Source organism: Macrobrachium nipponense, chromosome 7, assembly GCF_015104395.2.
Source record: "Macrobrachium nipponense isolate FS-2020 chromosome 7, ASM1510439v2, whole genome shotgun sequence".
NCBI lineage: Eukaryota > Metazoa > Arthropoda > Malacostraca > Decapoda > Palaemonidae > Macrobrachium > Macrobrachium nipponense.
Genome location: NC_061109.1, coordinates 110360337 through 110373411, shown reverse-complemented (window position 1 = coordinate 110373411; position 13075 = coordinate 110360337). Strand labels below are relative to the sequence as shown.

General features: G+C 34.5%; 1 protein-coding gene across 1 annotated transcript in view; it reads left to right on the top strand.

Annotated features, from left to right (window-relative positions):
* Window positions 1–13075, top strand: part of LOC135217715 (diuretic hormone receptor-like) — a 248908-nt gene that overhangs the window by 179464 nt on the left and 56369 nt on the right. The window contains exons 3-5 of the mRNA XM_064253703.1: window positions 368–566; window positions 5372–5465; window positions 7815–7902. Coding sequence (XP_064109773.1) covers window positions 368–566; window positions 5372–5465; window positions 7815–7902 — 381 coding nt within the window. The remainder of the gene's footprint in view (window positions 1–367; window positions 567–5371; window positions 5466–7814; window positions 7903–13075) is intronic.

The following is a 13075-nucleotide window of genomic DNA, read 5'->3' as shown; positions in this document are numbered from 1 at the left end:
CACCGAGGTGGCAGACCAACACCATACCGACCATGCCACTGAGGCGCCATTAATTTGTCTCTCCTGCAACATGGAACACCTGCAATGCAAAACTTAATACTCCCCATTTTTACAAGATACCTCTCCTACTATATATTTCTTAAATATAAGAATACCAAAGTACCTCCCAGTTTTCTTCAACATTGCCCCTTTTACAATAGTCAGTATTCAGTTGGCACTTTTTCAACAAATTTCTCTTACTTGATTGAACGGCCCTTTCATACATGATTCATCTTACACTATTCAAAATCTGCAAAAACCCAAAATCTAAAAGACTCGCCACTCTTCTTCCAAATAATAACTATTCTTCATCGTCTCTCCCTACCAGAGAACAACGCCACGCTCTACTGCTACTCGAACGGCACTTGGTCCAAAAAGTCTTCGTATAAGTTCTGCCTGAAGGCGCTGACCAACAATTCGGAGACGTCAGAGTCGACCGTCAGCACAATCAGCACTATTTTCTACATCGGGAATTCGCTTAGCTTAATTGCTGTCACTCTCGCTTTGTGGATTTTCATCTCATTCCAGTAAGTGAACCAGCCATTGCTTTGGTAGTTTCTCTAAACATTTTTGGGAGTATCTTTGAATGTCTTTTCACGTCAAGGATATCAGAATAAATGACAATTAATAGAGAAAAGGTCGCAATCACCTTGGAATATCTGCTATAAAAAAAAAGAACTAAAGTATTTATAAAAATGGTTGGAAGCACCTAAAAATGTTTGCAGGTAAAGGACAGTAATTTTACTACGGCTAAAACTAACATGCAAGTGTCCCTGACCATTTTCTATAGGAAAAAAAAAAAAAAAAAATGGAAATGGCTGAAAAAATCTAAATATTCTGAAAGGTGAAGATTACCAAAATAAATTAGAGTGAGTTCACAAATGGATAATAGCGTCTTTGAGCATTTGGTAAAGATAAGTGGAAAAGATAATATAACTACAATAAATTTAGAAAGTATCTAAAATGCCACGTGATGTGTTTATTAGTAAAGTAAACAAAAAAGAAATAAGAAGTAGCCAAGGATAAGAGGTAAAGAAAACTGTAATGTCAAAACTGAAAGGCCTACGATGATGTTGTAATTAACTACAACAATACAAACAAGAACGAACGCTGAAAAAGTTGGAATAATTTAGAAGCAAGGTCGTTAAACGTAAAACAAGCATTCATTCTAAAAGGAGTTGGAATACCGTCTGGTTTGCGTAAGATCTAGATGAAATGTCAGTGAACAAAATATTTCTTCCGTCAGTTACTGTAAATTATGCTATTTCACACACACTCTGTCATCCCTCCAGCGTATAGTCGAAAAAATTCAATTTTATTTAAACTGTGAAAATTATGTTTTGCTTGTTAAATTCCTAACTGACAATCAATCAAGGCAATGTTACTAACAAAATTCTCAGTGACAATCAAAAGAAAACTGGGTTCGTGGGTCTCTCTCTCTCTCTCTCTCTCTCTCTCTCTCTCTCTCTAAACAATTTGGACAAACAAATGAAAATATTTCCTGGCATTCACATGTCTGCTTTTTCATTTACATATCTATTTCGACCATACACATTCAATAATGAACACATTCAGGCATGAACAATATAAGTGACACATATTGTTTCTACTGATTTTCATAGTTTAGAAAGAAAACTTGCAAACAGTTCAGTTTCACTATTTATTGCTTGTTTAGATAGGTTTTTATAATAATAATAATAATAATAATAATAATAATAATAATAATAATAATAATAATAATAATAATAATAATAATAATAATAATAGTTGAAAAGAATGGAACTCTTTTCAACGAAGTTTGCGTTAAAATGGGTCTTCTTTTGAAATAATAATAATAATACTAATAGCAACAATAATAATAATAATAATAATAATAATAATAATAATAATAATAATAATAATAATAATAATAATCAGATACAGCGCAGGAATAGTGGAATGGACGAAGGCAGAACTCCGCAGCATAGACCAGAGAACGAGGAAACATATGACAATACACAAAGCACTAACACGAAAGGAAGGAGGGAGGGGACTACTAAGTAAAGGACTGCGTCAACATCGAGAACAGAGCACTGAGGCAATATCTGAAAACCAGTGAAGACAAGTGGCTCAAGAGTGCATGGGAGGAATGACTGATAAAAGTAGACTAAGACCCAGAAATATACAGAGACAGGAGAATGACAACAGAACAGAGGACTGGCACAACAAACCAATGCACGGACAATACATGCGACAGACTGGAGAACTAGCCAGCGATGACACATGGCAATGTCTACAGAGGGGAGAGCTCAAGAAGGATACTGAAGGGATGATAACAGCGGCACAAGATCAGGCCTTAAGAACCAGATATGTTCAAAGAACGATAGATGGAAATAACATCTCTCCCATATGTAGGAAGTGCAATACGAAAAATGAAACCATAAACCACATAGCAAGCGAATGTCCAGCACTTGCACGGAACCAGTACAAAAAAAAGGCATGATTCAGTAACAAAAGCCCTCCACTGGAGCCTGTGCAAGAAACACCAGCTACCTTGCAGTAATTATTAAGTGGTACGAGCACCAACCTGAAGGCGTGATAGAAAACGATCAGGCAAAGATCCTCTGGGACTATGGTATCAGAACAGATAGGGTGATACGTGCAAATAGACCAGACGTGACGTTGATTGACAAAATCAAGAAGAAAGTGTCACTCATTGATGTCGCAATACCATGGGACACCAGAGTTGAAGAGAAAGAGAGGGAAAAAATGGATAAGTATCAAGACTTGATAATAGAAATAAGAAGAATATGGGATATGCCAGTGGAAATTGTACCTATAATCATAGGAGCACTAGGCACGATCCCAAGATCCTTGAAAAGGAATCTGGAAAAACTAGAGGCTGAAGTAGCTCCAGGACTCATGCAGAAGAGTGTGATCCTAGAAACGGCGCACATACTAAGAAAAGTGATGGACTCCTAAGGAGGCAGGATGTAACCCGGAACCCCACACTATAAATACCACCAAGTCGAATTGGAGGACTGTGATAGACAAAAATAAAAAATAATAATATGCTATTAGCCATACAGGTTGGTGGTTTCAAATTATCATTACTGCAGTCACGATTCCTGTCTGTTTTCTTAGTGTCATAACCTCTCCATACAATTACAAAAAGCCTTCGTCAGCATTGCGTTATTGCCAAACAAATGCCAAAAGATTATGACGTCTGTCTGCTCACTCTCCCACTTCATGACCATACAAGCGCTATTCTTAAACTATCAAATTTTGATTGGTTGATCTTTTCCCCTTCTCTTTACATTATTAAAACACCTAAAAATACCTCTCTTTTTTTCAATTCCAACGTCATTTATTCTACATCGTAATGTTTTTACACCTCATTTCTTACAAACAAAACGCATGCAATCGAGTTCAATATCTTCCAGCAATTATCTTTCATTCTGACTGAACGACCAAGACTCACTTCTCCACGCAAGAGTTGATTTGACAATCACTTCAAACATTAGTCATCCTCTATTTAATATCATCATTTACTTCTATTATTATCATTCATAATCAACAGCCATTCATTGGGAACAAGTTCTAATAGTCATATATGTGTGAAAAAAAGAAAACGCATTTAAAGAACAGAATCTCTTTTTTGTTCCGTGTCCCTCACGCAATAATAATACCATGAAGCCTAAAATATAATAATCGTGCTTTTAATATTCGCTATATTTATCACGAAAGTTACTCTGCTATTGATTCTACCTGATAATGAACTGTTAATAGCAACCAATAATTTAATAAACATGATATAATGACTACTCAAAAATACATCAGAATGAAATTACGGGAATCAAGAGAAAAAAAAAGAAAAAAAAAATTGAACCTAGATTGCCCTCGACGCACGCACCCCCCGGGTATGGATATGGGAGAAGATCGTGGGCGCAATGCATTTGCATATCCAAACCATGCAATGTAGAGAGTGGGGGAAGTCTTTGATGACGCTCTCCATAAGTTAGAGGAAGGCTTTGGAACTGAACCTCACCCTTTATTGGTCTCCGCAATGCGCTTTAGTAAGGTCACCGCCCCCCTCCCTCCAAAAGTTTTTCGATTCGAAACAAAGATCTTAATTTCGAACTTGAACTATGTATTCTGCATATAACGTTCAATATCTCTTCTGAAAAGCTGACAACGGTAAGCTTCCAGTTGCAGAGACTCAGGCAAAAGGAAGTAAAAGATACTGGCTGTGTATACGAGATGAGAGAACCGAATAGGAAGAGATTATTGGAAACCAATCATACTGACGGCAGTCTCCTAAAACGGAATATCTGGCGATGTTGACGAGACATTTATTTCTGTCGGGGAGACTGACTGATGCATTGGACGGTTCCCTACTTCCGGTACCAAAACATTAAATGGATGTTGATGACATCACCAAAGTCGAAAATAATGTCAAAACAAAGGTCCCCATACATTAGACTGTGGAACACTACATACACGGACAACATCAGCAACAACCTTTTGACACCAGTTACAGAATCTCTCCTCTTAATCAATTACATAACCTTCAACAACGCCGTTCAAAAACTGTAATAAGTTTCAATTTAAACGTAAGTCCTATGCGAGGAAGGAACTAAACTAGCTACTGAGGGATATGTGAGGGTAATATCAAAGAAAGAAACAAAATGAACATAACTAGAAATACATATTGAAACCTTCTGACACATTTTAATAATGAAATACAGCTTACCATGTTATCATAACTATTAGTTTTTTTTTATTGTAATGCGCGATAATAATAGTAGCTTCTTTTGTTATAAAACGGAATATGCTGAATCACATTAACTGTGTCTGACAGAATTAGCCTATGTTATATTCCTGGAAATTCACTCATTTATGCAATATTTAACATGCATTGCCTTATCGCATTTCGCATTGCATGAGTTTTCCCGTGTTTATCTAAAGGATGAGAGATCATTCTCACAATACTGCAACTGTTGACGGAGGTTTTGCAACATATCACGAGAGGGGCAAATGTTTGAGGGAGGGCTCTTATTAAAAAAAAAAAAAAAAAATATATATATATATATATATGTGTGTATATATATATATATATATATATAATATATATATATATATATATATATATATATATATATATGTATGTAATTGTGAAATATATTTTTCTTTCTTTTCAGAGCACACGAAAGGGAATTTTTCCATAAACCCTGTATGAAATGAATTAGCATTCGCATATTGTTGGCAAATTAGATATCTGAGGAATTCTGAATGGCTTCGAGATGCACCATTAGTCCATAAAATCTAACATGAATTAATGTTTCTCTTTCAGGGACCTGAGATGTTTGAGAAATACAATCCACACGAATCTCCTCTTCACATACCTCCTGCACAATCTCTTCTGGATTGTTTACGCTTCAGTACAAGTAAGTGACGTTTGAATATTCTTTTTTTTTTTTTTTTTTTTTTTTGTGACATCTGTTTTTTGTCCTTGTGTAATACATTTACTGATAGAGTTATTATCAATTATGAGTGTTGTTGTGCGGGTGTGCCCTTATGCAGGTGTGTTTATTCAAGCGCTATAATATGGGATATATCTTCAGCTTACCACACAATGCATGTACAAATGTTCTTAACTGCACCGAATAACAAAATGCCAAAAAAAAAAAAAATAAAAAAAAAAAAAAAAACAGTTGCGGACGAATGAGAACACTGAAAATACATCTGCCCTGCCAGAAAGTAACTGAACGTTGTATGGATAATGAATATTATTATTATAATGAGGAAGATAATTGTATACTGTTTAAAACTCAAGAGGCATAGGTTCCAAACCTGGCACGGGCAAATGCGCTTAAAATGCGCAATTACTACTGTGTATAGATCTTTTTTAGGTAGATTTAAATCTGTTAGTAAAAGGTATCCGTGGCTTAATATCTAGAAAGATAAAAACAACATTTATGAAAACGTTCATTCATATATATATATATATATATATATATATATATATATATATATATATATATATATATATATATATATGTGTGTATATATATATATATATATATATATATATATATATAATATATATATATATAATATGTATGTGTGTATGTATGTGTATATATACATACAAAATATGCAGACGATGAAAATATTGTAAAATCTCAAGGTGTAGAGAGGAGAGAAGACAGAGAGACGCAGAACGTGCTAGATAAATGGAGTGGAAGAGGTAATGAAACAGAACAGATTTAATATATCCCAGAAGTGATAAGTTTGCGAAAGATAAAGGCTAACCGCGGAATGTGTAGTGAGGGGTTCGAAGAGGTACTGATAAACAGCCTTTATAAGTACAAAAAGCGAACAATGCTGTACAATTTTTGTTGTAATAGGAGAGCCTCATCTTTTTTTTATACGGCAATTAAATGAATTAATGATGATAAATAGATATAAACAAGCACAAAATAATATATATTATACATTTCAGAAGACTCTATTCAATGCTAGTGTATATGTGGCATCCACTACTTTATGGCACCACATTTCCCTACTGTTTTTATCTTGAAGGGTCAAATTTTTTAGGAAAATGTGAAAATCAGTGATATTTTGAACAATTCCTTTCATGTTGACAACTATTTCAGCCTTTAAATCGTGACTATCATCAAGGCTATAACTGCTTCACAGTGGAACTATGCTCCAATACATAGGTGAGTACAGCTGAAAAATTAAAGATTGATACTATGAAAAAAATTTGGAAATACAAAAATAAACAATGGAATTATACAAAAATCACGGATGTTTCTCCAAGGTCCTACACAAAACTGCATCCTCTGACTCTACAGAGAGAAAACGAACTGTTTGGAATGCAATTTTCTTCGGCTGGAGGTGAGAATTCAGTCTGAAGACACCTTGACATACAGAGTAGTCTTCTGCAATAATATGCTCACTGCTTCAGTGACCACATGCCTCCTATCCTCATCATGAACACCTTTACATGCATTTAGAGGAGATTTCTTTGTATGGAATTTCAAAGACAGCTGGAGTACTGCCCACTATTGTGACTGAAGTCTTGTTCGCTGTATAGCCATATTGAATCCAGCATAATATAAATACTTTTTCTTAAAACAGTTGCGCCCATCAGGCTCAGTAGCTGAAAATCTAGATAGCGCATCGCCATAAGTTCATTACTAAATAAACGGAGTCAAAACAGCAGTAATTTTCATCTTTTACTTTTCAAGGGAAGCAGGAAACTGGAATAAGGGTTATATCCAAGTAACAGATGCCACATCTGAACTGGAGTTCATGTATGTATGTATGTATATATGTGTATATATATATATATATATATATATATATATATATATATATTATATATATATATATATATATATATATATATATATATACGTATCTATATATGTACATATATTTGTGTGTTTATGTACATGTATATATATCGAGCATATATAGTATATATATATATATATATATATATATATATATATATATATATATATATATATATATATATATATAAAGGAATAAATTATAAATAATTGAACAGATGCAGAATGATTGAAAATTAAAAAAACATCTGTAAGACCACCATGGAACAATGGAAGTCCATTACTGCTTCACCTTGTCTGCGCTTTGTTTAAGCTTTACGCCTCCCTTTGGCTGACCTGACATCCTTTGTGCTTTGCTGAATATGGCAGACGAAGCCTGTGACCTATTACAGCACGTCAGTTAATAAAATGCCTCTGAACTGTCTTTTGCAGACTCTTGTGAATGAGAGCGTTGGGTGCATGTTCTTCGTGGCGCTCAATTACTTCACGCTAACCAACTTCATGTGGATGTTTGTCGAAGGTAAGTCGAGGAGGAAGTGCTGTCCTCATTATTTTATCAGTCCTTCATATCTGTTGAAAAAAGTTCTTGCTTTTATATATTATTAATGTTTTGGCAAACTGAGTTTCGTTTAGTAGAGGCTTTATTTTAATTCCCGTTTCGTAGAAAATTATCATTTCGGATTTTTCTCTGTGTAGTAAATGCCTTCATTTCCGTGAAGTTGTTCGTTTGGTGTCTTTACCTCAAAGGATAACCTACTTCACATTTTCTTTCTCTTTCAAGTTATTCTGGTTATGTTTAAATGTTTCACTTTCCTTACAACTCTCTGAGGCTGACGTTCTCTCAAATAAATGTTTTTAAATATTCTTTTCCCAGTAAATTAAAACTTCAGCATTTACTTGTATAAATACATTAGGCATTTTGCAACTCGTTGGTGTTTCAATTTCTAGGAAAGTTTCTGAATTCCGAAATTATTATTTTAGCAATTATCTATAAATGTTGTAATCTCCTTATTGTTTCTTGATGGTGTTACCTGATTTTTTTTTGTAGCTCTGTAAGTAATTTTGCTTATATATTTATTTACAAAAATGCTTGATTTGCTGGTCATTCATCACCAAATTCTTAATAAGTCCTAGATCCACAGTACATCGATCCTTGTTCTGACCGGATACTCTAAGAAAATTCATCACGGCCTCAGGCATCTTACAATCAGGCATCCTATGGTGACATCTCTTCCAAATGATCGTAATATCCACCATTTTCAAGAACACTGAATATCCTTCCCAGTCCATCTCTGTTAATGCATATGATAAGAGTTCCACCTCGGATCTTAAATCAATGTGTTCCTTTGAGAGTAAAATCTGTTCCTCCACTTGCCTCTTCTAAATAATTTATGTTTCCCCCTCCACGTCTTCTTTGCCAGATCTGCCGACCCGTCCTCAGAATTCTTTCATCTTTTCCTCTCATGTGTTTATTTTCTTTTATTCATCTGAAAGACAAATTCTCGAGACGTTTTTTAACGGAAATTCAGTTTGGCGTAACATATATTTCATAATATTTTTATATGCATTTCCCGTGTATACTTATTCAGGAGAATCTTACTCCCTATAAAACGTTGTGCTAGATGTTACCGTAGGTGAAGGGACTGAAACGCAAAGCGAGCATAATGAAACTCACTTGACACGGAACTAGAAACTTAAACGTACCATAAAATATCCATAAATCTTGTAATGAATAGTAAATAACTGTTGGTTCACTGATCGGCTTAGGTGCTGTAATAGATTCACATCAACCGTGCATCTGATGTCTAGGCCAGTCCCCAACGACGCTACTGATTGGCTGTTAATAAGCCAATCACAGGGCTGGAAACTCTCAGTCTCTCTCGAGAGTTCACATAGGCAGGATGTATGTTCCACCTCTCCTGAGGGATACGTCTTTCAAAAGTAACGGATACGTCTTTCAAAAGTAACATTCAATGAGAGGTGGAACATACATCCCGCCTATGTGAACTCTCGAGAGAGACTGAGAGTTTCCAGGCCTGTGACTGGCTTATCAACAGCCAATCAAGAGCGTCGTAAGGGACTGGCCTAGACATCTGATGCACGGCTGATGTGAATCTACTATAGCGGCAATTTCTTCAATAAGATCTTTAAGGTTAATCGTCTCGAGATTTCGAAAATTTGACAAGAGATGAAGACTATATCTATAATATTTTTGTGAAGGCTAAAATTATGAGATTCTCATCGGTCTTAGTCGTAACATAACATAAAAGCTAACCATAGAAATGACACAAGAGAATGTGTTCTAGGCACAAAGTAAACTTAAAAAGCAAAATCGAAATTATTGTGGATTTATTCTTAAAAAAGTCTTAAGGGAAGTCTGATCAGATTCAGCTTTCTAAAGTGAATATATACCTGATACTTGGAATGGAATATAAAATCTCGGTCAAAGGTTAAAAAGAAAATTGACAGTATAAGGTTTCAGAGATGTAACAGGAGTAAAACCTTGCGGTTACACTATGTAACAATCGTTAGGAGAGGGTGGAAAGTGGGATGGAAGAAAGATAGTACTATAAACGGAGGTACAGTAAAAGGAATGCTAGGGGACCGGAGGGACTCTGCAAAGCACATTAAGCAATGCCTTTAGTCACCGCGTGAGGTGCACTGATGGTGCTACCACCCTCCCACAGGTCCCCCTCCTAGGTAATATCTGATGAAAATAATGTAAAATTATCAACAATAATAGAAAAGAGTACTAAGTGTATTTCACAAAACAACTACAGGCTGCAATATCATGGAAAACCCCGCTGGAGGGGGGGGGGTTAGTGCCATCGGTGCACCTCACGCGGTGTACTGTAGGCATTACTTAGGTTCTTTGCAGCATCCCTTTCAGCACGGGCTGCTCTATCAAAAACAACAACAACGCTTTCAGCGCTGTATGGGCTCTTTGGTCCCACCGATTGACTTTATACCCAAATCTTGTATTTCAATCCAATACCAAGGTAATGATTAATACCACAATGGTTTATGATAAAAATAGCGTTCAATCAAAGCACATAAATTTACATGTTACATAAATATATATCATTCGATATATTATTATATAGCATGTACTGGAAGAAATAATAACGGAAAACAATTTTGTATATAAGCAATTACCATATTATAGATTTATCTAGAACAAAATCATCTTTATTCATAATAACCTGGGCTTGAATAGATTAAATTACCTTTCTGCCTCGTAAACGTCCTTGCTATGATTGACAGCTGATGCGATACAGGACACTCGTCAACTAGTCTCACGGCTACTGATAATAAAGTACTTATTATCAGTATCCTCTTGGCTATTTCACTGCCCACTTGAATGACCCGAAAGGAGATACTTATTGGAAGCTGACATTCAGGGAATGCTACTCTCAATATTTGTAAATCAGTTAATCAGGCTTCAGTAAAAGCAGATCATAAGTATTCTTCAGATTTCAATCTCGGCTAACTTTTTTTCATGCACATATCACGTTCATCCAAGGAATTGTGCTGAACTCTTACCGGGTTTCAGATGTTGCTGATTTTAGATATAGAGCTGCTTACTCGCTTTACTTAACGAATTCGCAAGCTCATATCCTTTATAACTAATTAGAAAAGATAATCAGCAATTTATATACATACATAGACACATACATGCATACATGTATATATATATGTATGTATATATCAGCAATAAAAGAGTTCCGTGGAAATCGGAGACGAATAATAAATATTAAAACCAGGGCTTGATAGAAGATGCTCTTCATTCAAGCCCTGGTTTTAATATCTATTACATATATATATACATACATATATATATATCATATATATGCATATATATATACATCATATATATATATATATATATATATATATATATATATATATATATATATATAGGAAAAATGTTAGGATATAATAAATGCTTATGTCATCGATACCATTTCCAACACTGTTGTTTTATGACATTTGAAGATATGTATCATTTGTCACCCCCGACATGAATTCGAGGCTCGAAGCAGAGAAAAGAAAAATTTATTGTCATATTCATAGATGAATATTTAGCGGCAATCCAGAAATCGAAATATTACGTAAGTGTTTACTGTATTGCCGTTATAACTCCATTGATATGGCGAACGAGGCTCGATAGATTTCACACACGTGCGCTATATATACATACATACTACATACATACATACATACTACATACTATATATATATATATATATATATATATATATATATATATATATATGCTTAAAAAATCACAGTAGATGCACGTGACTTCATAAATAAGCGAATACCACGGGAAATGATAGTCAGGAATCCAAGCGCTTTCGTCTTTATTCAGAGTAGCTCCTTGACGATGTCTGAATAAATACGAAAGCGCTTGGATTCCTGACTATCATTTCCCGTGGTATTCGCTTATATATATATATATATATATATATATATATATATATATATATATATATATATATATATATATACATATATATGTGTGTGTGTGTGTGTGTGTGTGTGTGTGGAAATATACATACATACTTACATACGTATGTGTCAGCATATGTATTGCATGAGATGGAATAGGAAGGTAGTGAAGTGATAATAATAAAATTGATAAATGCCGCGTTCCATTTACACAATATTTTACATTGGAAAATAGAACACGTGTATAAACACAGGTAAAACATTTGGAGCTTTCAACTTGATATTTAAATTCCTGTGCAAAAAATAATCAGAGAATATAAAAGGAGAGGACACCATTTCGCAATCACTTTTATTCAGCATGAAAAAACGTTAAATTGATCTTATTCAGTAAATAACATAAATAACAAATTGAAATGAAAAAATTCTGATTTCAATTAGCATTTCAACAGACACGAAAGAGACGTAACTTAAAAATTTAAGCTTAGTTATCATATATATATATATATATATATATATATATATATATATATATATATATATATATATATATATATACACACACACGCGCACACAGAACATTGGCCAAATGACCTATTGCATTTTAAAAACATTCGGAACACTTCTTTTTATTACGCTATGCAAAGAAAGCCTTAAAATCCAAAAGGAAATAAAAGACAAAAATTCCCTTTATGTTGGCCTGTCATAAGTGTGGCCAACAGCAACAAAAAACGAACCTTTTCCACAAGACAATTAACACAATTTGCGACTGTATCTATATCATAGCAGAGATGCGCAGTAGGAACCCCAGTGGGAGTTGCCGCCTTCAAGTGAAGATACAGTAAAGTGAAAGAAAACAGAAAAGGATAAATCTCAAATCAAAGGAAACTGGGAAATGTAAAGACAAAGAAATGAAGGAATATAAAAGATAACTGAATAAGCAACAACATAAATCTACAATAGCAACTTCCATAAAAAGTAAAAATACAGACCAACATAACTGCTGTGAACAGGAAAACGAAGCGACAATGGCTCTTATAATTTGAAAGTTTTCCCCTTAACTGACACATGTATTCCCCCTCTGAAACTCAGTCACGTGACCACATCAAAGACACAACGCTACATCGGAAACCGTGGTTGCACTTGCAAAGGTTGCGATGAAGTATTGCGTCTCTGTTGTGGTGATCACATGACTGAATTTCCCATCTGGATCCCTTCTGCACATACGTAATAACACTAACATC